Raw genomic sequence first — 27,796 nt, 5'->3', positions numbered from 1 at the left:
ACCGAGTCACAATAGATATATTTGCCCGATTCTTAAACTGCATAAAATTGTAACACTTAGGGTTGTGGAGTCGGTACATAAAACTTTTAAAAAAAATTATATATAAATGGAGGAGTCACAGAGTTGAATGATATATAAATGTTCCAAAGGCCTTATCTAGGTACAATACTGTTCATAAAAATACAGTATTACAGAGTTACTCAACTGATGTGTTCCACAGATACCAGGTTTAGAGTTAGAGTGCAATATAAACTCAAATCTTTCTCCTTTTGTAGTTTCCAGTAGTTGTCTCCTTTTTAGCCTGTACTCCCCTATCCTTAATACTTTGCATTTGTCCAGGGTGAAGTCTATTTACCATCTTTTTGACCAATGCTGCAGTACACAAGGTCTTCCTGTAGTCTGTCTTCCTTGCTTCCAACTCTCTCTAAGCTTTGCAGCATCTACAAATGGATATGAATAATTCTCTATCCTTTGTCAGATAATTTACACACAGTATATCAAACAATGAGTACCAGTACCAACTCCTGTGGTACCTCATTTGTGACTTACCATCACTGATTTTTCTGCTTTCACCATTATCCACTACTTTCTACATACAAGAGGTAGATTGGCTACTCCCTCCCAAGAGAGAGATTACCCACCCTTGCCCTTCTCCAGTTATACCAGCTTTGTTCTCAAATTTGTATCCTAGGAGCCTTTGGTGCTAGACTGAATCAAACAATTTCAGAGACTAATGTTTCTCTGTTAATAATTTTCTGAAAAGACCTAGGACCATGCATCCGTCACTGGAAATAGTCCCACAGTTGGGTTAAGCACTGCTGGATTTGGCTGGTGACAACAATAGACATAGCTGCGCCCCTTGGCTTAAGGTATCTGAACATGCCATGCAGGAGGTTCCTGTGATGCAAGACAGGTTACCTGACCATATTGAAACTTGTGTATGACACTAAGAAACCTGACAGTCACAATTTGTGTTGTAACTTTCACCATATTGTACCTGAAGTGGGTTTCCAAGAGTTTTAATTCCCAAGATTAATTAATGCCTGGGATCAAGTCAGTCTTGTGACAACTTATCTAAATAGCTGTTTGTTGGTGCGGGCTGCAGGCTCTCGCACCCATTACAACCAGGTCGGTCTGGTACTTCCTGGAAGACTATGGCAAAATAAAACAAATAATGTCACATTCACATTTATGTTCCAGTGTGAAACAATAGAAATACTATAGAGCTTCACTTATAAAGTGGACTAAAACAATCTTCATACCGGCAGGAAGCATACGGTTTACAAACCAGTATTTTCCTGTACAATACAATTAATATACATGTACTGTATAATTAAACATAATATGTTTAAGTTAAATATAATAAATATAACATTTAATACACAATTAATAACTATTATTGAACAAATTATGTTACAGAACTAGTTTCATTACCACACTTTGCACTTAAATTAAAATTTTGCTACTTTTTATGTTATTTACAGTACAGTATTTTGTTTTCTGTTTGCTACATTTCCAGTAGATACTCACGCATAACCTGCCCAGAGCAGGGAAACTAATACCAGTAAAACCTTCCCTTTGTGTCACCAGATATATTTGCTTTTCACACACAACTACTACGTCAACCTGCTGTTTAATCTTGTTCGTTAATAGAGTCATCTCTCAACACTCACCCTTCTTAGCACTACACTTACATCCACCCTTACCATGAATCACTATCACCATTGTTGGTCAATGCTCATTTGTATCAGGTTCTTTAATAATACTGTGAATATAAACTTTAAATTTAATCATTATTTGTCTGATATCCTTTCATCTCGCTCCAAAAGTTATTTATTTTGGCCCTAGAACCTTTGCATATCTGGAATTTATCACAATTACATGCTAATGAAGAAACATGTATACTTCTTATCCCGAATAGTGTTTTGCAGTAAAATGAATTCATGCCTTTCCCATTCAAGTATTCAGCTAATTAAAAGCAACTTTAGTTAAGCACTATATTAAACCACTGATTGTATTACATTCTTAATATTACACAGACCAAATATATATAATACACACTCACATAATTTTCAATATTTACCATCAGGCAAAGCAAAAAGATAAGCAAATAAATACTGGTACAGTACAACAATAAGTAATTATCAAAAAGTGCTAAGCCCTGAAAAGCTATGGTGTCACAGAATATTCAAGAGTTTCTATTCATATATTCAATTCAGGATATTCAAGAGTTCAGGGTGCCAATATAAGTGAAGACAGGCGTGATATGATCAATGTTGTAGCAACTATATCGGCATCCAGAACACTACCCTTACGTCCGCACACTTCCCAGGGCTTAAACTGCTGCTGCTTCTCGATCAATCAGCAAGTGGGGGACTAGCTGGTATACAGAGCCAAGCCTGACCTAGCATATTGTCTCTCAACTCTGCCCCCCCCCCCCCAACTTGGCCATACAGACATCTCTTAACACCATCTCACCATACTTCATGTAGTGTGACTTATATCAAATACATGTTTGCTATGTTGTATCTACAGTACTGTTCTTCTGTCGGTATTGTAAAGAGTCTAGTTGAATCATCTTCACTATACAGTACAGTAATGTTAAAGTTGAATTCACCGATGATTTTATTGAGGGACATTGGAACAATGGGAATTGCATAATCTTGTATCATCCTGGAAATCAGGATATCCAACATGGAACAATACAATTCTGATAGTAAAGTGCAGATCTGTGTTCCATTAACACTTCTGTTGCAGCATTTATAAAAGGGCCGTCTCCAATGGATGTGCTTTTTTATTATTATTTTTATAAAATTAAACAATTTTATCTTATAAATGTTTAGACAAAATGATGGAGAGTTCAATAAAAATAAGTAAAAAGTGTTGAGTGCTTTGGTAAGCCCCGAAAAGTGGATTTATCTTTGAGTGCCTCAAAGACCAAAAAAATCTTGTACTGTATAGTGCATTTAGAAAATTACATTTATTTTAATTTCGATAAAAATATAGTAGAACAAATGTAGAATAAGGGAACAATAACGAAAGCCAATCTAGCTGCAATACTTGGTATGTACACACACTTGTGAAGAGGTGATCAACCTGTCCTGTTCCTGTATGCACACGTCTGCTCCCAAGGAATGTATTTCCTACCACTCACTGTCATACCATTTTTGCCCGAAACGCTGTGCATACTAGTGGCTTTAGGCTTAGTATATACTAGCACTATCTAGAAATCCAACATTCTGTTTGTAACTCATCTTATATGTATGTACTTTTACCTGAGTAAACATTATTATTATGTACAGTACACAAAATAATTCAGGGAGGCCCTACTGTAAATACAAATAATTAAATTATAATACATAAAATTCAATAAATATGAACATCCAGGGTCGTAGTGGGCACTGACTCGTTCCAATGTTGCTCCGATCAAGGCCACTTTATCCCCCAAACACTGGTGGTCACACTAACCAAACATTTGCACACTTTACCCACAGTGACCCCAATGTCATGGCACTAACAAGTGCGGTCCACACACATATAATGCTGCTGTAATAATGAAATTATTACCTTATAATCAAATAACATTTATTTCCCTATATCCCTATTCCTAATACTTCTCCCAATCTATATCCCTATCACCTCCCTGATATAACTACATTATAAAATTGAAGCATTTACATCAAAGGTTATAGGCATTAAATGGCCAACTGCAGTTTTTCTAAGTAATTGCTTGTGCAAATACAGTACTGTAAATATAAGACGTGAAGTAAACTTATTCAGCAGCACATGCTTTTCAGTTAATATTCAATCTTCTTGTAATCTCTGACTCGACCACCAATCATAATTTGCTTCTTGCACTCGTCTATCACGCTCTTGAGCTTCTCAAGGATCGGGTCGACAAACGAGCCAATCCACTCGTCCACCGTGTCCTTGTAAAACACTTCCATCAACCAAGGAATGAGGTGAGTCCTCAGTTCACTCAGATTTTCATAAACCCTAAAATAAATAAAACTTTGAAGTTCAGGTTTGAGTTGGTGTTTTAATATGGCCACATTTTGGGGAAACGTTTGCAAAGATTTGTCTTATATATTTCAAATATTATCATGACTTTGCTTTTCAATTATTGAGAGCTTGGAAGACACACAAAACAACAATGCTACAATAGTATTATATCAGAAGGGAAATTTGAAAAAAAGAAAAATGAACATGCTGACAAGAGCCAAAATTAGGCAAAAGGATTTAAAATTAGATATGTCTTATAAACAGACAGACACACACATGCTTGTCAATGTAATCTACGAGAAATCCAAAGGAACTAAATCAAGACAATTTTTTTTTTTTTATAAAACACATCTATTAACTAAAATATAACAAATTAAACACAGTCAATGTACTTAACAAACTTACTCGTTAATTGAGTTCATTATGTTTTCCACTTGGACAGGATTTGTGAAATTCCTGGCTCTCAGATAATCACTGAACCAGCCCAGCATTCTGAAATCAAAATGATCTGATCATGATAGGGAATAAAGTTTGATCACACACATGAATGTCACTTTAAAGCTGTCTGGGACATTGGGAAAACCCCTACAGATCCAGCCATAAACTATCATGGATTATGAATTATAACAAAACATTTAAACATTATAAATTATGAAAATTGGCAGCACAGTAATTGAGGCATCTGGGAAAAACAAAACGGCTATTTCAAATTAGAAAAATTAAATAAGCATGACTACGAACACAATTTTTGTAATGTTTACCCTTCAGAGTTGCTTATTGCCTGGTACTTGCACACGAAGTTTGACCACATCTGTATCCCAACAAAGATCTTGTGACCGGGGAAGGACACACTCTGCTCTATAACTTGAGGCCTGTACAAAATACAATATTAAAACAAAATGAAGCTCACTATTTCACCAGAAACATTTCTCATTAGATTTATTTCATCTTAACTTGTGTTGTCGTGTCATTTTTATCTTCTTAATATATTACAAAATAGGTTTTTGACACAAGTCACCAATGTTAAAGGGATTGACATTCCTTCCCTTATTGTCTTCTATATTGTTTATTCGTGATGCTACAGTATTACAGAGTGAATGATATAATGAATGGACAAGCAATACATACTGTATTTGCTTTAATATCTATAACCTATTTGCACTATATTACTGTTCATTTTTACTACTGGTGGGTGCCTCCCCATGCAAGAAGAAGTGGAAAAGGGGCCAAGTACTGGAATTTATATTACACACAACACAACAAAAAGGACCCCCTTTACTTCTCCTCCAGCTGTGCTTAAATAAAACACGGGATTTCACAATACCTAATATAATACTGTACCACTTACCTAGGAAATGGCACGACATTGATGCGATGGGAAAAACCCAACGACTGGGAGACAAAGTCGTGATCAGACTCTGTGAATGATCCATGGGAGTGTACTCTCAGGCATAAACACAAGCAGGGTATGGCTACAGGTAATAACTCGCACAGTACAGCATAATGATCATATCTGTTGGTGTACAAGAGACCTTACTATACCTGGTGAAGGTGAAATAAATGATTAATAGTTATTAACAGAAACTTAGCACGATCATTTCATAATATTGCTGTGGAAGATTAAACTAAAGAGAATTACATGTTTTCATCCTAGCCAAATAAGAGATGTATAACTCCTCAAGCAGGCATATCTCAGGATACAAACTTTGGTGCAATAAGTACAGGAAGTGCAATAATTATGAGGTATGAGAGTGAGTTCAGGGTGAAGTTTTGAGTAAATGGTGTTATAATGAGTACAGTGAATATAATGAGTTTAACATATAAACATACAGTGGTACCTCGGAATGCGAGTGTCCCTGTATGCGAGTTTTTCGGAAGACGAGCAGGATTTACTCCAAAAATATGTCTCGGAAGGCGAGGGTTACCTCGAAACGCGAGTTTGTTGATACGTGTACAGGCCGACTGGCGCGTGGTGGCATGGCGATCGCGCCTCAGTTTACCAGTGTCTCGTGTCCAGTGACTATCTCACCTGAATTCTTCACAAGGATTTACAGTTTTTTATCGTTTTTTTGGCCATTTGAGCATAAAAGTTGTCATTATATATCTTGCCATGGGTCTCAAGAAAGCCATTGGTAAGGTTCAACATAAGAAAATAGCTGTGAGTAGAGGCAGTAGAGGATGTCCCTTCTTGATTAAGAAAATGTGTGAAGTATGGGAAGAACTGCAAAGTTTTGTTGAAAAAACTCACCCAGATAAAGCTGTAGCAGGCCGTTGCATTGACCTTTTAAATGATAATGTGATGTCTTACTACAGACAAGTGTTAAAATGTAGGGAAAAACAAGTGTCTTTAGATAAATTCTTAGTAAAACAATCAAGTCCTAGTGGTATGCAGGCAAAATGTGCCAGAGTGTGCATACCAGTGAAGTCCTCACTGCCTGATGTGATAATGGAAGGGGACTCCCCTTCCAAACAGTAACTCCTCTCTTCCTCCCACCTCCTCACCATCTTCCATACGCCTACAGCATTCAACAGCAAGGTAAGTAATATCTTGAACATAGTTTTGTAGGTTTATTTAGATGAATTAGGTATAAAAATTTAGTTTGATGTGGGGTTTTTGGGGTAGTCAGGAACGGATTAATTCATTTCCCTTTATTTCTTATGGGGAAATTAGCTTCGGAATGCGAGTTTTCGGAATACGAGGCGTCTCCAGGAACCAATTAAACTCTTAAACTGAGGTATGCCTGTACTACAAAATATGGTACAACCAAAGAAGGCAGTTTGGCCTTTATGAGGCAACTTCTATTTATATCCAACCAATCTCTTTCGTACAGTATATGCCTAAACTTGACTTCAACATTCACCATTTGAATACTTGCAGCATGAAACCCTTGATGCTCACTCGGCCTTAACAAAAGAGCATGGGACTAGGTTGTATCGTAATCATCCGAGGCCTGCACTTTATTTCAGTCGAGTCCTAGGTTTTGGTACTTTACCAAAACAGTCTTGTGGCATTTCACTGCATTCAGGGTAGTCTGTCTCAGTATAGCATTGATCTTTGATTTTCATATGCCCCCCAGGTTTGTAGAGGGCAATGGATAATTATAGGGGTACTTATCCCCCAGAAGACAGTGTCTTACAAGTACTCGACATTGTCTACTCTAACCAGTGATAAGATCAATGGAATTACTGAGGCATTTCGCCCAGAAAATGTGAGGCATACCAAATATATAGAACATTTATACTTTGAGTTTGTTAAGTTTTCTTACAACACAAATATGGAAACTTGGTTGATGGTGATAATGACGAGTCTTAATACATCACTAACCTCTGCCAGCCAGTGAGAGCTATACCTCGGTAAATCTTAAACTGATGTTTGAACTCGGATAAAACACTGATCCAGGTAAGCTGATTGTTGATATGATGCTGGATTGGGGGTAGGAACTGAGTGCTGCCAGTTGCACCCTTGAATGCACTAGCCACCCATATGCCATCAAACACCGCTGAATACCGATTAAATACATCTGCAAGGAATGAGCTTTTAAGTACTGTATATTAAATGCAAGGACTCATGAGAAAATCATAAACTGCATCCCTTCATGAAGCATCACTTGTCAGGGAGACATCATTCTAGATTATCTGATTATCACACAGTATGCATAATGAATTAAGGACTATATGTCCTCCAGAGCTTCATACACATACCTGAAGGTAGATCAAACCTCTTGGCCTGATACTGCCACACCATGGGCTCAACAAGCTCACCGAGCCCACTGCCTGTTGAAGGACACGCTAATTATTAAAAGCCATCATCAGTGTAATAATGGTTTTTAAAGGATTAATGTATAAAGATTACACTTCCCAAAAGGAAATACTGTATAGATGTTAAAACAATAACAATGTATAATAAGGAGAGATTAATAAATAATACTTTGAATCGATATGAAAAACACTTTTTAAGCATAGCTTCTGGTTGCTCCCTACGGTAAGAGTAAATGTTCTCAAGAAACAGGATTTATGAGCAGTCAGGCAGAAAAACATTCTAGGTTCTACAAGCCTACATTGTAAGGATCAATCACGATTCAGTTCAATTTCTTTCTTTATTATGCACCTTTATTATGATGTTAGGAAGCTTTAGAAGAAATCACAATCTAGCCAAGAATGGCCATTAAAGGTACATATTTAAAAATTCAAAGCTATTCTGACTCATCACTTAGCATCACAAGTGACTCCTAAGTGAGGCTTCACAACTGCTCACTTGCATGCCTTGCCAAATCCCCTGGTACACAGCACTGGTGTCTACCCAAGGTTCCCAAACCTAAATCACATCTTTTTCCCGATGCAAACACAAAATCAGCTCCAAGAAGAAAATCAAAGATACTGGGTGGGACTTAAAGCAACCAGATGACTATACTCAGAGAGGTACTTTGAATTATTAATGAAAACTATTTCTGAGCCATTACACCTGGCTATTCCCTACGGTAAGTATTGGAAACAAATGCCCTCGAGTCAAGAACAAGGAAGTAGAAGCCATAAACAAAACCAAAGGAAGTAGGTTTCAGTATGCTTACCTGGCACAGAGGCAGATCAAAGAATGAAAGCTCTAGTACTATCAATGCCCAAACACAAAGGCATAAGAAAGGCATTGCCAGGGTGCTCAGCTGGTTTGGTCAAGCAGAGCAAGCAGTTAAAAAGCCTCGTTTGACAGTCCTTTGTGATGCCAAGTGAGGATACAATTGGGCTTTGAATCTTTATAGATGTCCCTATGACAGTCATCCTGGGCAGGATTAATTTGTCCTCTAGCACCACCCTAATCCCTGAAGGGATGTTTCTAAAGGTCCCTGTGACACAATGCCTAGCATGTTAACCTGCTTAACTGCTTATGAATCCTGCCCCATACACCAAATCCTTACTTCAGGGGGCCACAGGATACAAACACTCCAAAAAATGCAAACAATACTATTGAGCAAAGCTTCAAATAACATAAAAAATCAATAGTGTACTGCACTAACTTTTAAGTTTCTCTAGAGGCATGTTTCGCATCATGTCGTCCCACATAACAATGGTGAGATGCGGGTATTCCTTTTTGATCCAGCAAGCCACTTTGAATACCCAAGCTAGGAATAAATCACTGCTGGACATTTTTCTGGTTTCCATCTCCTCCTGGCACCTTGGGCACTTACCAACATGCCACACCTGAGAAGTAAAAATTCAGTAACTACCATTAATATTACATTAAAATAAGCATATCTGAACATTTGTGATTCTATTATGGTATGTAACATGATTTAATTCTGGAATGAACATTTTTAATATTAAAACATCTTTGTAGCAGCATGGCCTCTTTCCTCGAGGACATTAGTCAAGACCAATAATCTTAATTACTAAGGTATCTAAGTCTCACCTGCCTCCTCATGTTGGCTTTATTACTGCACCAATTGTAGTGAAACTTTTTGTATTTATTTCTTTATATATATATACAAGAGTTATAATGTGTGTGAGAGTCAAAAACACTGCCAATTTAAGTAGTTTAATAAAACACACAGCAGACCAGAGGCCAGATTCATGAAGCAGTTACGCAAGCACTTACGAACCTGTCGATCTTTTCTCAATCTTTAGCGGCTTTGTTTACAATTATTAAACAGTTAATGAGCTCCGAAGCACCAGGAGGCTGTTTATAACAATAACAACAGTTGATTGGGAAGTTTTCATGCTTGTAAACTGTTTAATAAATGTAACCAAAGCCGTCAAAGATTGAGGAAAGATGTACACGTTCGTAAGTGCTTGCGTAACTGCTGAATCCGGCCCCAGAAGGCTAGCAGATAATCTGTTAAACCATGTTATCCGTGTTCAATTGGTATACAGTACTGTACTGCCAAAAATCATCCTCAAATTTGTTAATTTGGTATAAAACTGCTTACCCATATACCACAGAATCTTTTGTTATCCAATAGCATGCAAATCACCTGTACTGTATATGGCAATAGAGTACAGTATAGATAAGCAAGCACCACCACACAAAAGCAAGCGGAATTGACAGGGTGGACAAGGATGGATTATTTAACACGGGTGGCACACGCACAAGGGGACACAGGTGGAAGCTGAGTACCCAAATAAGCCACAGAGACATTAGAAAGAACTTTTTCCGTGTCAGAGTAGTTAGTATATAGAATGCACTAGGAAGTGATGTGGTGGAGGCTGACTCCATACACAGCTTCAAATGTATATATGACAGAGCCCAGTAGGCTCAGGAATCTGTACATCAGTTGATTGACGGTTGAGAGGCGGGACCAAAGAGCCAGAGCTCAACCCCCGCAAACACAACTAGATGAGTACAACTAGGTGAGTACACTCCAGCAGTCACTCACAGTAACTCATTAATACCAAAACAGTTGTGAGGTCAAGCAATAGCATAGGAAGAGTGGTTTGAGGATGAGGGAAGGTGGGGGATATTAGTTAAACTCATTTACTTAACAGACAAACTAGTTATTTTATGCCATTTAAACAAAACATAAAAATACAAAACAAAATCAAATTTAAATATAATGAATCATTAATACAAGAACAAGACTGTATTTAAATTACATACCTCATCAGCTCCTATGTGAAAAAATTGATCATTAGGATGTAACTCAACCACCTGTGTAATTAGTCTGGAAACCAATGGGAAAGCATCTGGATGGGTTGGACAAAGAGCATTAGGGTAGCGCTCTATTTCCCGAACAGCTCGGTTCTCGTCGTGTTTTAGCACAAACTGCAAAACATCAACAAAAAGCTAATATAATTAAGTGCATTAACACTCAGAGCATTAATAACTATTTAAGTTTTAATATAACCGAGATATAGTAATTTAATAGAACTGCAATACTGGTTCTATCTCTACTAATAGATTAATTATTATAAATAGGCTTCAGAGTGAAAGTCACATGCTACAGATTCAAAATAATAAAAACTACTACAAAATAATAAAAAAAATCAGAATGATTGAAGAAGGCATCTCTGGCCTTCTACTCCATTATATTTTCTACAATACAAAAATTAGGAAAAGCAATTTTCTGAACAAGTTGCCAAGTTGCTCCTTAAGCCAAAGAATCTCCTCAACCCAGTGCCAGGAAGTCCTGGATCCCAAACATTTTTAATTAAAAACTTGACTGTACATTTAAAAATACAAATTAATACCATACAGTATACATCTACTGGCAATATCTATTACCATAATTCTGAACCATAGGGTAAAAAATCTCACCTCAAAATGTCCAAATGTCTGAATCAATGGGATGATAATGAGGTTATTTCTTGCTGCGAGGGTGTGTAGCTGAACAATGTCATCAGGGAAGTAGGCATGAGGTGCTCTTAAGTGTGCCAGCTGGCCATGGTAAGGGAACATGTCTTCATACTCCACCAGTAAACCAGTGGCACCAAATGACGACAGAAGTGGAAACAGCTGAAAATAGATGAGAGAACTACATCAGCAACTGAAACATCAAAACATTTTCAATGTGTAGTCCCTATACAAAGCCCACTGAACATTATGCAATTGAAAATATACCCCTGGCTCAGATTTAGAACTCTTTAAAACTCTTTATCAAGAAAAACAAGCTCTTTGTTCCCTATGGAGACAGTTTACATATTAATAACATCCACAAGCTCTTTAAAACAAATAATATCATTGCTTCACAAAAACCAAGCATTGACTGTAATGAAACGTTGTTTTTGGTGGATCCTCAGTAATGTTCCGCAGCTTAGTGCTGGTTCAGTAAAGCCTTAGGAAGATGCACCAGGTCAGAAGAACCCCACGCAACTGAACTGACAGGCAAAATGCCACTACCACCACGACCCTGCACAGCCAGGCACACAGTCTGATGCCTTGGTCACACACTAGGGCCCACCGGCACAAGTGGAAACGGGGAAAGGGATTTGGGATAGGTAGGATTTAGAAGAAACTAAGTTCTATTAGAGCAAATCAGCTTTTCACGAGTTTCCTCTGTACCTCATTTTTTATAATTCTGACAAAGGCTGAAACCTTGTATTTAATACATTCCCAGATATAGCTTTGTAATAGCAAATTCTATTTTCTATTGAATTTGCTATTTGGATGAACTTGTAATAGCGAGTTCATCCCACAAACAAATTTTAACTCGTCACAGTGAATACATAGTAAACCATTTATTGAGCATATAACTGGCAAAAAACATCAACATCTTACTTGTTCAAAGTAGCCAAGTCTTGGTGGAGCTCCTTTCAAGTCGAGATGAACCAAGCTGTAATAAGAAATTAGAGTTCTTATGGAAAGATGTGAAGTGAATGTGTGTATGAATAACATGTGCAGAAGATGAGTCACAATAACGCGGCTGAAGTATGTTGACCAGACCACACACTAGAAGGTGAAGGGACAACGACGTTTCAGTCCGCCCTGGACCATTCTCAAGCCGATCGACTTGAGAATGGTCCAGGACGGACCGAAACGTCGTCGTCCCTTCACCTTCTAGTGTGTGGTCTGGTCAACATGACTAACTTGATTGAGAAATACGCATGCTAACTAGCAAGACTGAATATGTGCGCTAAGGTGACATGATCATTTAAGAGTGGATGGGGTTATATGATGATGATATCCCTACAATTTGAACATTACTCCTATGTTCTTTGTACACATATTCTTTTGAATATGTGTACTTAATGAAATTCCTTTTTTCTGGTGGATTCCTATGTAACTGTCCTAGCTACCAAGGCAACTGACACACTTAAGAACTACACCTGGTGCCATTGATTCCAAAGTGCCTATTGAAGACCAGAACAAGAATCTGGCTCCCTTAACAGAGGCAGGAAAGCCTAGGGATCTAGAGCCACCCACGGTACCCAAAAGAAAACCTCCAGTGAGGTAAAGTGCATCAAACAGATAACTGCACGACAACCATTGGCAATGATGTCTCTATGTAAACTAACATGATTAGAGATGATGCGCTGGTCCATCACTCATGCACCTCATCAGGAAGATAAGTGATGACAAATTTGCATTTTGTTCCGAATCAACTTTAATAATGACAAAGCCATACACTGTTTTGTATGAAACTTCACACTTATCAAATACTAATGTGTAACCCAAAAAGTAAATTTTTCCTTTGACACAGTAAGATACTACAGTACTGTGAATGAATATTGTAGATATAAAAAGCACCTGCAATAATTCTGGGAACATTTTAAAATGTGGTGGTGTTCTTGAGAAAAGAATGATACAAAACCTCTACAAGTCATTCACAATTCCCTGGAATATTCACATTGCACCACTTCATCAGACTGGCTGCCTTACTCAAATAAAGGACTTAACAGATGAATTCTAGTGAATAAAAGTACTGTACTAAAGTATTTACTGATACAAAAACAACTTATAATGAAGGTAAACAATTTAAGACAATATTGTACACAAAGTTATCTGAGAACAAAAATCCATAACTATAATTGATGGAAACAAAAATATAGTTTAGATCTGGACTCAATAACAGAAAAGATAAAATATATACGATAGATACTGACAATTAAACTTAACTATGGCCTTAAGACAAATACTGATAGTTCAGTAGTATGGAGTGGAAATTAAGCAAAGCAAAGGTATGTCTTATACATATTCAAGTATGATAATGCATTGCCAAGGAGTCTAGAAGTAATGTATCAAGTAGCTTTGCTGTATTAAGTAGTAAGAGTATTACAAATCTTAAATCAAAGAATAATATTAAAATTCAATATTTCTGATTGATTGGCTCTCACCTGTGTGTTTTTTCAACTGGATCCTCCATTTTATAAAGACGTATACCGTCTGGAAAACACAAGATAATTATAGTACTGTCCTCTGAAAATGTATGCTCAAAATTATTCATTCTTTGAAATCACACAATTCATGATCAATGGAAAAACTAGGCAAATCTAGCATGAAATAATGGAAAGGAAAACTAAGCCTGCTAATACGAGTCAAAAATCATTTACTCCAGTACCCCATCTGTAAAAAAAAAAATTTGAGTTAGGACTGCCACTTAATTAGACTCCCAAAAATCAGTCAAACTGGAGGGGACAAAGCTCTGTAACCCAACAGAACCATAGGGCATAATTCAAGGGATAAGACACTTTTATAGTTTGTCTCCTATCCTTAGCCAAAAGAGGAACTTAATGTGTCTGGTAATTACTCAAGCATTTTCACCTTATTTATAGATGCCAGTCAGTATTGCTCACAAGACCGTCACCTCACTTGTGGCTGCCTGACACTCACAGGACTCGCCTCACTTGCAGCTGCCAGTGACACTCACAGGACTGTCACCTCACTTACTGCTGCCAGTGTCACTCACAGGACTATCACCTCACTGCTGCCAGTGTCACTCACAGGACCGTCACATCCCTTACTGATGCCAATATCACTCACAGGACTGTCACCTCACTTACTGCTGCCAGTGTCACTCACAGGACTATCACCTCACTGCTGCCAGTGTCACTCACAGGACCGTCACATCCCTTACTGATGCCAATATCACTCACAGGACTGTCACCTCACTTACTGCTGCCAGTGTCACTCACAGGACCGTCACATCCCTTACTGATGCCAATGTCACTCACAGGACTGTCACCTCACTTACTGCTGCCAGTGTCACTCACAGGACCGTCACATCCCTTACTGATGCCAATGTCACTCACAGGACTGTCACCTCACTTACTGCTGCCAGTGACACAGGACCGTCACCTCACTTACGGCTGCCAGTGTCACTCACAGGACCATAATATAGTGCACTACAGCGAGCACTTGCCGCTGAGACCTGCCTGGCCCTCTGGGGGTGTTGTGTTGATGGCGTCTGCTGATCGCTTATATTCCTTTATATCAAGCTTGACGTTTTCTGTGGTTCGTTGTCATGGTAATATGAATGACCTAATTTTACCCGAGAGTCAGACCTAGTGAAAAGATACCCATCAATGTTTACCAGTATAATATGAAGAGCTAAACTTTCCTTTTATGAGAGTACATTTAAAGAAGCAAAAGGAAACATGAAAAGAACATGCTAATCCTTATTTAGCAGTTAGCCAAAGATGGACTTTATTTAGTTCAGTATTCACAGTGACATTTAGAGGAAGAGGGTCAGGACTAGAGAGAATGAAAGTTGTGTCATCAGCAAATAAGATTGGTTTGAGGTGTTGAGAGGCATTTGGAAGGTCATTAATGTAGATGAGAAAGAGGAGAGGGCCAAGTATGCTGCCATGTGCAACACCAATGTTTATGGGTAGTGTAGGATAAATGGAATTATTCACAGAAACATACTGGAGCCTGTCAGTAAGCTAAGACTGAAGATATTGCAGGGAGTGACCTCTGACTCCATAATGATGTAATTTAAGAAGAAGGTTTTGGTGGTTGACAGTGTCAAAAACCTTACGTAGGTCCACAAATATCCCAACAGGGAACTCATTTTTATTAAGAGCTGTATGTATCAAGTTAATCATACTAATAAGTGTATCGTTAGTGCTATTATTGGGTCTGAAACCATATTGGCAAGAGTTAAGTATATTGAGTTTGGCTAGATATGAGTAAAGCTGATTGTAGATTAGCTTTTCAAATATTTTTGACAAGGTTGGCAGAATTGATATAGATCTGTAATTGTTGACATCAGTAAGATGACCACATTTGTGAACTGGGGTTACTCTCGCTTTTTTAGAATATCCGGAAAGATTTGGAGATCAAGTGATTTGTTGAAGAGCAATGCAATGGCAGGAGCTAGATATCTGGAGGCTTTTTTGTAAATTAGAGATGGTATCTCATGAAGGGATCTTGACTTAGTTTAAGGAAAAGCCCCCGTCGAGGTCAGTAGAAGTAAATTTACCTCTAGGGGGGGGGACGAATTAGTGACAAATTTATGAAGTTACCTGAGGTGAACCTCAGGTAAATTCGGGTAAAAGTAAAATATAGAATTTAAAATCAAATAAGCTAAAATAAAATAGTGCAGAAGAAGTTCTCAATGACGGGTCACATTCGTGTAAAAGTAAAATATAGAATTTAAAAAGCATATAAGCTAAAATGAAATAGTTAGTGCAGAAGTTCTCTGTGAGGGGTGATGAGTGGCGAGGCCGGAGTAGTGAAGAAAGCGACCCTTCCCACCTGCCAGTTGTTGTTGTGCCTTGCTGAACCTACCAGTGTATGGAAGACATGTTGATCGAGGACATAGGCACGGCGGGGAGCAAGTGTGAGGAAGAGGAGGACGAGGAAGGAGGTGAGGCAGCCGGATACAGCGTGGAGGACCCGGTGACGGAGGAGGAGGCGGCGGCGGCGGCCACACAGGAGCCTCCTACCGCCATCATCGTCACCAACCTCCTCCCCAACACCTTCGACGACCCTCAGGCCCGAGTAAGTCCACCTCACACATGGCCTATATTATTATTATTGCTGCAGGAGACTCTCACCACTCCTGTGCTAGGTAAGTCCACTACGGGCTCACCATAGCCCGTGCTACTTGCCCCGCTCCTGTGCCAGGTAAGTCCACTAGGGACTCACCATAGCCCGTGCTACTTGCCCCGCTCCTGTGCCAGGTAAGTCCACTACGGGCTCACCATAGCCCGTGCTACTTGCCCCGCTCCTGTGCCAGGCAAGTCCACTAGGGACTCACCATAGTTCGTGCTACTTGGAACTTTTTGTTCCTAGAAGCTGAATCTTAAACAGCAACGAGACTCTACAGCCAGGGAGTAGGAACCACACGCTCGTTAACAAGGTGGGAAATATTTACCCAAGAAACATGACCACTTTACATTTACAATAATTGTACTCCACAGGATGAACAACCCAGCGGGTTTTCTTCCTATTGGGGAGTGTTGTACATGCTGCTATGGCGGTGTGTCCACTCACAGGATGAGTGACACTGCCCAATACTGTCACTATGGCGGTGTGTCCACTCATAGGATGAGTGACGCTGCCCAATACTGTCACTATGGCAGTGTGTCCACTCACAGGATGAGTGATGCTGCCCAGTACTGTCACTATGGCGGTGTGTCCACTCACAGGATGAGTGATGCTGCCCAGTACTGTCACTATGGCGGTGTGTCCACTCACAGGATGAGTGACGCTGTCCAATACTGTCACTATGGCGGTGTGTCCACTCACAGGATGAGTGATGCTGCCCAATACTGTCACTATGGCGGTGTGTCCACTCACAGGATGAGTGACGCTGTCCAATACTGTCACTATGGCGGTGTGTCCACTCACAGGATGAGTGACGCTGTCCAATACTGTCACTATGGCGGTGTGTCCACTCACAGGATGAGTGACGCTGCCCAATACTGTCACTATGGTGGTGTGTCCACTCACAGGATGAGTGACGCTGCCCAATACTGTCACTATGGTGGTGTGTCCACTCACAGGATGAGTGATGCTGCCCAATACTGTCACTATGGCGGTGTGTCCACTCACAGGATGAGTGGCGCTGCCCAATACTGTCACTATGGCGGTGTGTCCACTCACAGGATGAGTGATGCTGCCCAGCACTGTCACTATGGCGGTGTGTCCACTCACAGGATGAGTGATGCTGCCCAGTACTGTCACTATGGCGGTGTGTCCACTCACAGGATGAGTGATGCTGCCCAATACTGTCACTATGGCGGTGTGTCCACTCACAGGATGAGTGACGCTGTCCAATACTGTCACTATGGCGGTGTGTCCACTCACAGGATGAGTGACGCTGCCCAGTACTGTCACTATGGCGGTGTGTCCACTCACAGGATGAGTGATGCTGCCCAATACTGTCACTATGGCGGTGTGTCCACTCACAGGATGAGTGACGCTGCCCAATAAACTCGCCCCTCGGGGCAAAATTTATAAAATTTTAATAATTGTACTTAGAAAATATACATAGAGCATGTTAAGGTTGATTATTGGGTATATAACTTGTATATTATATATAAACTAATGCACAGAGTTTTGAGCATAACTTATAATAATTTAGTTAATTTAATGTTAAGTCTAATGGAGTAAAAATTGATGCAAAACGAGAAATAAGGTAACATATATAAATTGTTCAGCAAGTTTAAAGAATTATGTATAAAATCCTTCATCTAGCCCTAGGGACTTGCTTGGCTTTAATTTTTCTAATTGTTTAATACAATAACGTCCTCCGTGGTAACCTCTAAACTACCCAACCTGTCCTCTTCACTACAAATGTAGATTTGTTCAGCCGAAGGAATAATATTAAACTATTTTCTAATGCAAGTTCTTGGTGTATGTTTTATGTGTATGGTCTTTGGGTTGTAGAATGAAATACTGTAATGGTAGACATGTAGAAAGGTGCCACTAGAGCTGAAGTGCCGGTTCTTGCCAGAACCAGCGTTCTTGACAGGTGTGTGTCTTGTAACTTCAGTGGCTGACATACTTTGATTTAAATCTCGCTAAATATTGTACATGCAGACTAGATTGTGGTAATATTTTATACTTAAACTTACTGAAAAATCTATGGTTTAACTTATTTTTTATTCTTTTTAAAAAACTAAATAAAAGTAGTTAAAGTTGCTGAGGGATTGCACATTTATTCTACAGTTCAAATGAGTCAATATTTGACTTTACCTTCACAAACTGCTGCAATGTGGCCATGTTTCTCACCACTCCTCATAACTGTAATCACTGCAACTTTACTTTCTTACAAAGTCTGCCACTCATCACCTAGTCTTCTACTGTGCTTCAGACCCACAGATTAACTCTTTAATACTTTACATCTACTTCACCAGTCTGTAATTGTCTGTGCTCAGCACGATTAAAATCATCTATTGTATTTTGTATAAGCAGAAATTTTAAATACATCCATTAATCCATATGTGATATCTATTTGCATGTCCTAAAAATGCTGCTCTTTGTACGTGATCAAATCATTTTTTGCATTCCACAGGTTATATTTGAGTCGTTGTTTCATGATGTAGACAAAAGTGTCACATTTCAATACTTCAGGAGCTTCAGAAGAGTGAGAGTAAACTTTGCTTCACATGCACAAGCTTCTACCGCACGTGATAACCTCCACATGACAGAGTTTAATGGGGAAGTCATCAAGTGCTACTTCACCCAGGTGAGATCACTTCTTTAGCATCGGAAGGTAATCAGTATTAAATGTAAATGGCCAGAAAATATTTTTATTTTCACCTTTCTTTGGATTTTAGATATATTGATTGATGGAGATTTAATGCGAGTCTAGTGAATATTAGTGACAATTATCATCTCTGACACTCCAACCAACACACATGAAAGGAAAGTGACAGCGTTTCAGTCTGTCACTATCCTTTCATCGCATATGTGTGGGTTGTGTTACCACATTATTACAACTTATTCTCAGCATATTATCCCTGTTAACAAAGTATTATTTACAAGGTATTGTTTATCTTGTCTTTTGATTTTGTGGAATCTCATTACTGTTCTGGTATATTGAAATATTTAAACCAAAATATTACCCATAATATTCATGAAGCATTTTAAAATTTATTTGTTACTACAATAACAAGGTGATTCCCACTCCATTAGCCAATAATTCTTGGAGGCAATCGAGAAGGTGGACCTCACCTCAAACCACCAAAACGGGAAAAACAGTTCCTGATATCCCCTCCTGCATCGCCACCTGTGGGTTGGGAACCCATCGATGAGGCAGAACCTCTCATAAATTATGATCTGATTTCAGCAGTGGCCCAACTTGTTCCAGGTAATTGTTTAAAGTGTTTGAACTTTCCATAGTAATTAATTCCATGCAGTTTTCTGTATTTTATTTAAGAATGATGAGATAAGCTATTTGTGTATCAAAATGGTTGCCTAATGTTAGCTGGATCATACCATGACTGTTTGGAGACTGAGCCTTCCTCTACAGCCTACTGATAACAGGTGTATAACCACCAGGTATTGACTATTAAAAAATGCTATAGACAATGTGTTCAGCTAACTATATTGTCACAATTAGCGTACATCCTGTACTGCATTTTCTAGATTGAATACTTTTCACTAGTCTATCAGTAGAAATAATATTAAATGTTAGTAAACTTTGATTCATAAATTAAAATACTTTTAAGGTGTTAAATAGTTTTGGAATTAAGCCTGTTATATGATGTATATACAGGTATTACAATTTTACTCAAACTGGTAATTATTTTTAACTAGTTATTACATTACTGTATTTCAGATACACAATTTGTAATATCAATGAGCTGGTTCAAAGTAATATAGATAATCCAGTTGTCCTTATATTTATTATTTGGGTTGAAAGTCTAGTTTTTCAAATGTAGAAACTTTTTTTCATATTGTGTTAAATTTCACATGTAAGATTATACAATTACCCTTTCTTCCTCCACCATTTTATTGCACACTTCATTTTCACATATTGTTATCATGGACAGGAGGAGATATGGAAAGATGGTGTTCTTGTGATACACGACAAACTTGATCTTCATAGTCACAGGTGATGCATGTGTACAAATCCACAAGGGCCGTGACGAGGATTCAAACCTGCGTCCGATTCGAATCGGACGTTCGAATCCTCGTCACGGCCCTTGTGGATTTGTTCATTTGATACATCACGTTAGTGTGATCTCTATGTGTATGTCAACTTAGATCTTATGTATGTTAAATCTCGGCATGTGATCCCATGATGTTACCTTACAAATTTGTATATTTCTTTCCATGTTTTCTAGGGGAAGCCCACGAACTGCATCCAGCCATGGAAGATAAGCCTGGAATTATTGTGCATGTCTGTGAGGAGAGTCTAGCCAATGACGAGGAACAGGGAGGTGCAAGACGACGCATTTCACCATCTCGTCGGCCTACTCCATGTCCCACATGCAAAAAGTGATTCCTGTGAAGTATAGGTACATTTGAATCCCATTTAGTCTGGATTCATATAAAACAATGAAATCCTGTGGCTGGCTCTCTGGATCTTCACGTGGTGTCTATAGAATCCCAACTTGTTTTTGTCCTGTAGTAGGTTGAGTGTCAATGCTGGCTGTTAAGTGACTGTTACTTTGATTAGTTACTTGCTTGAATCACTTTGACCTCTTGACTGTTTCATTATTTGTTGGTTATGTAGCATTTAATTTTGTATTCATCACTGTTCCATGGCTTCTTGGGGCTCTCAGTGTTATGAATTTCTCAGAGCTTTTTACTGCAAATATGAACTAATCAACTTTATTCAGAGGCATATTTTCCCACTAAATAAACTGAATAAATATTATATAGCTTGTGTGGATATTAGTCAACTCAAAGTAGGATTATCATCACTATAGTTTTGCTGTTTATGTTATTGATGCACTGTACAGTAGAATACCAGAATCAAATCACTCTGACAATATCAGTGCCTGATGTGGAGCTCTTCAGTAGTGAGGGTTTCTCGCTCCTCAGTATATTTTTTAGTTTAATGAAGCAATAGTTGTAATATTTATTATGATTATCATTCTGTAAATTGTTTAAATTATTTAAATTTATATCAGATAATATATATATGTAGTGCAATATAATTTTTACTAGAATTCTATTGTTTTATTTAATGTGAAGTGTAAGTGTGGCTGTAAAGAAATGTGTATTATGTGCTAGTTCTTAAGATAAAGCTGTAAATATAAATAATATATATTTATGAGTCCTCAAGTTTATCATATTCTGAGAAAAACTGAAAATTATAACAGGTTTTGAAAACCCGTTTTTTCATCATAAGATACTAAGAAATGGAGGGAGAGCATTTAAAGTTTAAAAAGTTCTCATGAAGAAAATAATACTCTACATTACAGTACTTAAGAATCTTAACTTGATAACGGTCCAGGACGGACCGAAACGTCGTCGTCTCCTCAACTTCTAGTGTGTGGTTTGGTCAACATTTTTCAGCCACGTTATTATGACTTCATCTGCTTAAGAATCTTAAATTTATTGGAATGAGAGTATGACTAAGAATTTTTGTTTAATCTTGGATAACCAAAAATGTTTGTGATTTTATTTGGTTTGTCAGGTGGCAGAGTCATGGTTTGTGTCCCTGGGCTGAATCTGGCTCCCAAGATTTTCTCAAAATTCATCATAGTGGTTCCTTGGAAATTTTGGTTCCTGGTGTGTGTGCTTGCCTCAATGACTGGCTCATGTGGTACTCCAGTTGTCAGTTACCATTGTAAACAGTGACTAGCAGGTATCTTGCACTCTGCCAAGCTTTGTCTGTGTTTCTTTATGTTCGTCCGTTCCTCTTATGCGTTTCCTTTCTTAGCTCTTCTCCGAGTGGAAGCTCACTGCTAACTGGACACTTTCTCTATGGGGCTCTTGTAGAGCTGCTTCATTTGTTTTCTAGTTCTGTAGCTTTCTTTTTATGAAGCTTAGTAAGGCATTCCTCAACATCTTCTAATTTCCTCCAGGAGCCCAACTGGCCTCTCGATAGGAGGTTGGAATTTATCTGCCTGCATTTGTTGTGGCTTCGTCCCTCATCCAAGGATCTCATGCTTAAGGGTGTATTTCTCAATAATAATAATTTATTTAAACAAATATTATATAGGATCTGATTACAGTGCTTAGATACGTACTTATATTTTACATAAACCACTAATACAGTAATATGCAGCATTTTGGACAAACCTTAAAATTAATGTGTGTTTAGTTAAATATTATCCTAAAATTTAATAACACTTAAATTGGAGATGGAAGTTAACATGTGTCAATCTTAAAAATATATATATATATATATTGTCACTACGGTCATTGAGCTTCATGCTCTTTTCTTAAGTTTGGTCTGAATGGACACTTTTGTGCACCTAATCTCTAATTTTTGGCTAAACATAAGACTGAAATTCACTTGAGAGAGGCCAAATCTTGGTTTGGGTTGGGTTTGTTATTCCATCTGTGTATCATCTCATTTTAGTTGTGGGCTTATATTTTGCATTTTAGGTTCCCAATCATTTCTCAGATTCACTTTTCCTGAATCCCACATAAAATTCTTCCTACTATGGTGTCTTGTATGAAGGTTTGGTTGTAATCTGTACAGAGAGGTTAAGCTCAGTAGCCAAGGTAATGAATGTTTTCCTTATCCTTTTAATCTGTTGATTTCACTATCCAGTAGGCATTCATCCTGTTCTGACATCAATGCTTGAAGAGTATGTTAGTTGAATTGTATGCTTGCATCCTGGCACCTACTTAAGGTTCCACATTTCCACCAACACTGTTGTTCTTGGATGGCATTTTTGTCACCTAAACAATTAAAGGGTCTAGGTTTCGTGATGTTTGGCCTTCCTGAAATGCAAGTTGCTTTCTTTCCCTGCAGCTCCATCTGGTTATACACTACAGCACAGATGAACTAATCCCCCTCTATATTTTGTAATCGCTGGCCTTCCAGTTTAACTCTTGCCTAAGGGAGCAATCAAATGACATAGCTCTGAAATCATACTTTGATTGTACAGTATATAACTAGCTCTTTGCCAAATAGAACATTTAGTTGTTACTGTTTCCTTCTATCTGTCCCTGCTAACCTTTTTGTAGGGGCTTTGTGTAAGGTAGAATGTGAGGCGCATAGTCAGGAAATTGTGTAGCGATGCCATCTGGTGGCAGTCGGGTAATGATCACAGACCAACTAGCAATTATCAAGAATGTTTCTTGGCAAATAGATATTAAGGAGTTTGGAGTTTATTCTAGAAAGGTTCTTCAAATATTATTCCAGGCCAGATCAAGTTTTCTGCAGTACGATTCAATAGGAAGGTTTCCAAAAGATCGTTTTGCGCTTGTGCAGAATGTCAACCTAACTTGACTGTATGTGATTCAATCCATGGGACCAGCAAGACCTCATCTAAGGAACATTCAAGTGATCTATTAAAAAAGGAACCTTACATATATATACTCGACCTGATTTTTGCTGCTTGCCTTTGTGCTTGCACCACTTCTTCAGGGCAATCCATGGATCTAGGTCTTTATAAAAGATTTAAGCTCAACCTAATAAAAATAACTGAACTTTCAGTGACTTGGAGCCTAGCCAAAACCGCTACATAAAGGAGTGTTTTGCATGGACTGTTGTCCCTCAACTTCAGATGATCTGTTTAATTCAGATGACAAGAACAATGATTTTGAAGGTTTCTCATGACAAAAAGTTAGGGTGAAAACAAATCTCTTAAGAGCGAGATGCCTTGCCTACATTTAAACAATAAAGACTGCCAAGATTAAACATCAGTTTATCTTCAATTTTAAGGATGGCCAAGATTGTTGAATGTGATACAGATGCGCCTATGGCACATAGCATGACTGCTGAGGTCATGATATAAATAGTGACAAATACCTAGACATGAGGAAGCTAGGATGAGCCAGAAAAAGAGAAGCCTGTAACACCATTTTCTCTTACAGAAATCGGAACCGAGTTTAACATTGCCAAGTCAAATTTTATGTGCATTTGCATCCTGATATGTATCATAGATTTGGTACATATCAGAATTTTACTTTCAAAATGACGATGAACCATAAAATTTTGCTTTAAATTGATTAAACAGCTTTCCAACATGTAGAGCAGTATTTACCCTTGAAGTTTGTAATTCTTTCAGCTCTTGATCACCATAGTGCTCATAAAATATTAGAAACAAAATATTGTTAAACTTATTTTTTTTGTAGATAAGTTACTACAGGTATTTAAACAAAAATTACAATTAAAGTAAATTCTATACACAGTACTGTATAGCTTACTTCCCTGGATATACAGAATTTCAAATTAAATTCTGATATTGATACCAGCTGAAATTTGGATAAAAAGTTACATCTAAATTTTTGTTTTAATTCCTTGAACAACAAATAAGAAAACAAATAAAAGAAAAGGGAAAACAAATAAGTGTGGGTGAATGAAGAAAAATACCAAAAATGGTTTCAAAATTCATGTAGTGTCTTCTTCTATTGAAGACTCATTTATCAACACAAATTTTCTTCTGACTTGTGGCTCTCGGATGGGAAGCTTCGTGCTTTTCGACTAATTTGGGGTTTTGTGTCTTATGCCCTGTAATTCATTTCTATGCCTCCAGCATTCTCTATCATTCTACTTTCCAGAGGAGGGGGTCTGGAATGCACCATATACTCTATCCTGTTGTGATACAGTCATTTGCATGCTCCTCATGCTCTTAGGTTTGAGACCTGGATTACAAAATCTGTATTTACCATGTTGTTAAGCATGAGTCTTGCTGATTTTCTATAAGGTGGTTCCAGCCAGCTGTGTTTCCACATTCTCATGATGTCAAGAAGTTTGTTGTTCTGATGTTTTCTTTGCCAATAGTATGTGCACAACAATATCAGGGCTTGAGCTTTGGGTGCACCAACAGGGTATTGGCCTTATGCTATTTATTGGATGTACTTCAGCCTCTTTGCACTCGTGTTGTGCACGGGCATTTAGCACGAAACTTATGTTTGCTCTCTTCTGCCATCTTATTCCACAGGTAAACCATGGCTGTATTTTTCTATTTACTAATTGGTTCTTTTAATTAATGTAAGCCCCGTCTTTTCCTTGGGGTTTGGGTGGCTCTTTTGTGAAAGAGAGATGACAGAAACTCTGGAAGACTTGGGTGGTCAGGTGCAACACAGATGGAGCACTTACATTACAGCAGGATATACTCAACTTTTTATCTTACGGTACCAAATTTTATTCAAACATTTGGTTGTTTTGTTGTGCTAATGCTTTCTGGTGGGTTTCTTTCTTGGTTTTAGGTTGATCTCTGATCCCCAAGCTCCCCTCAACTCGTAGAGAGCCAGATTCTGCTCTTGGCTCCAGCCCAACCACTTGAGCTGGACAGTAGAGCAACGGACTGGCTTCATGCAGGTCGGTGCATGCAATACCTGTTTTTAAGTGGTTGGGCACCATTTCTTCCCCCTATCGCAAATCCTTATCCTGATCCCTTCCAAGTTCTATATAATCGTAATGCCTTGATACTTTTTCCTAATAGTTCTCTTCCTTTGGCTGCCAGTAAGCAAGTGTAATCTCAGGGGCCTAATGCACTACTGGACCAGCACTGCATTACTGAAGAACCTACCAGAAGAGGGAATCACATTTCATTCATTACTTGATTCATATGTGAACTCATAAAAAGATGTTTGTTTGAATTTTAAAAATAATTATGTGTATAGGGTGAAATAATTGAGCAATCTAAGGGATAAATCAATGAATAGCATTAAACAAAAATATATAATTTGATCAGACTCGCACTGTAAAAGACAGAGTGCCCACAATAAGGAGCCCCAGAGTGCTTAAGGGTGCCCACAATAAGGAGCCTGAGCAGGTATTTTCAAATCCTATAAAACTGAACTTTATGAGAAAAAGTTTGTACCAATTTGGTAGTAATTTTAATGGCCTATTTTTTTTAATATTTTAGTTTGGTTTGAAGTTGAGCATGTTGAAGATTTTTTCCTTGTTATGTACTGTCGTCTTGTGATCTTTTACAAGACGACAAGATTTTTTACAAGACAACTTTTACAAAAAATTACTTATCTTCAAACTGAGTTGATGGAGCCAAACATGTTTTTGTTTTCAAGATTTAATTTTCTTTGTTGTGCCTTTTCAAAAAGAACATTTGTTGAAATGGTTCTTATTTTAAGATTTTCTATGATAACTGACATTGCATCATCATTAACTATCAACGCCACTGTTGCACCATGAGTAACTGGTCTGTAACAATGATGCTACATCACCATTGACTACCAATACCAACATTGCATTATGAATAACTGGTAACGATGATGCTGTATCATACATTTTGTAGAAATATAATTTAATTTTGTTTGTTGCTGCCTTTTTACCTAGTTAGGTTTCTGTATTTTAATTGCATCTATTGTCAAATATAAATTATGCAAATTTTATTTCTCAATGCTCTTGGTTTACTTAACTACATTAAAAGACTCATTATATTGGATTATGTCTTGTTACCCTGCTAGAGTGAATTATTTCATTAGTGCCAAGGTAAAGCTGTGCCGCTGATCCCTTGCATGTTTTGCCCCTTCCCCACGTTTTAAATGTTTATGCATGTGCTCAGGGCCGTGACCATCACTACAGGAGCCAGTGGCTCATACACAATCTATTCCTGCTGGCCTAAAAAGCTGCATGGGATTAGCAGCTTCATGAAAAATATGAATACCAGCAATGTACACACTTAACATTTTTTAATAAAAAATCATTTGTTTAAATATTATTTTTGTTGCAATTTAGCTTGACCTACACAAACACAGACACCTCCATCCAATACTTTAGAGCCAATTCAACAAAGAATTCAAACATCAGACTATTAAAATTAAAATACACCAGGTACGAGAAGTCTAGCAGGCGGGCCATAAAAACTTAGACCTCCCCTCCATATAGACACTGATAAATAAACACCCACCACAATAACCCCCACCACCTACAAACACACACAGGGGGAAGGAGATTTTAGATGCTATGCGGAAAAACTAGAGGTGGCGCTCGCTTCCCATGACACAAGTAAGCATGCATGCACTCAAGAGGGATAAAGGAATGCAAGGAAACTAACTTAATGAGACTAACATAAATTAGTGGACAGATAAAAGGACTCAATTGAGGTGGTACTTAGCATAGTAAGGAATTGGTTAAAAACAAAAATAGTAAAAAATTTGGTTGATTGACACTCCTAACAATAATTGGATGTAAAGAGAAGGAAATAATAAGAAGGATAAAGAGGGGTCACAGAAGAACAGACTAGAGAATGTTGTATTGTATAGTGAAAGGCCTTATTATAGAAAATGTATCTGATTACAGAATGGGTATGTATGAGAAGGGAAAGAATGCCCCTAAATGGAGCAAAACGAATGGCGGAAGTGTTCAGAAATGACAGA

At 38.1% G+C, this 27,796-nt stretch overlaps 2 protein-coding genes across 4 annotated transcripts; one reads left to right on the top strand and one right to left on the bottom strand.

The window, feature by feature from the left end:
• Positions 1 to 1,175: 1,175 nt before the first annotated feature.
• LOC138370306 (hexosaminidase D-like) lies at positions 1,176 to 14,830 on the bottom strand. Of its 3 annotated transcripts, none has more exons than XM_069334368.1 (12): positions 14,189 to 14,830; positions 13,762 to 13,810; positions 12,206 to 12,260; positions 11,246 to 11,443; positions 10,589 to 10,753; positions 9,012 to 9,195; positions 7,705 to 7,776; positions 7,328 to 7,523; positions 5,351 to 5,515; positions 4,764 to 4,874; positions 4,408 to 4,494; positions 1,176 to 3,996 (listed from the first exon to the last, which is right to left on the bottom strand). In XM_069334368.1, the coding sequence occupies exons 2-12, from the start codon at positions 13,788 to 13,790 to the stop codon at positions 3,798 to 3,800; spliced, it is 1,461 nt and encodes a 486-aa protein (XP_069190469.1). In that variant the 5' UTR covers positions 13,791 to 13,810; positions 14,189 to 14,830; the 3' UTR covers positions 1,176 to 3,797. The 3 variants fall into 3 exon arrangements, with proteins under 3 accessions (XP_069190469.1, XP_069190474.1, XP_069190470.1); XM_069334373.1 differs by having other exon boundaries at positions 14,732 to 14,830; XM_069334369.1 differs by having other exon boundaries at positions 14,697 to 14,821.
• Positions 14,831 to 16,077: 1,247 nt separating this feature from the next.
• Positions 16,078 to 26,860, top strand: LOC123749694 (RRM_RCAN_like domain containing protein Sra). The gene is made up of 4 exons (XM_045731814.2): positions 16,078 to 16,369; positions 18,891 to 19,064; positions 19,514 to 19,688; positions 20,668 to 26,860. The coding sequence occupies exons 1-4, from the start codon at positions 16,163 to 16,165 to the stop codon at positions 20,823 to 20,825; spliced, it is 714 nt and encodes a 237-aa protein (XP_045587770.2). The 5' UTR covers positions 16,078 to 16,162; the 3' UTR covers positions 20,826 to 26,860.
• The last annotated feature ends 936 nt before the right edge of the window (positions 26,861 to 27,796 follow it).

Source organism: Procambarus clarkii, chromosome 4 (genome assembly GCF_040958095.1).
Source record: "Procambarus clarkii isolate CNS0578487 chromosome 4, FALCON_Pclarkii_2.0, whole genome shotgun sequence".
NCBI classification, from domain to species: domain Eukaryota; kingdom Metazoa; phylum Arthropoda; class Malacostraca; order Decapoda; family Cambaridae; genus Procambarus; species Procambarus clarkii.
Note: the sequence above shows the minus strand (reverse complement) of the source record. Positions and strands in the feature narration are given on the sequence as shown.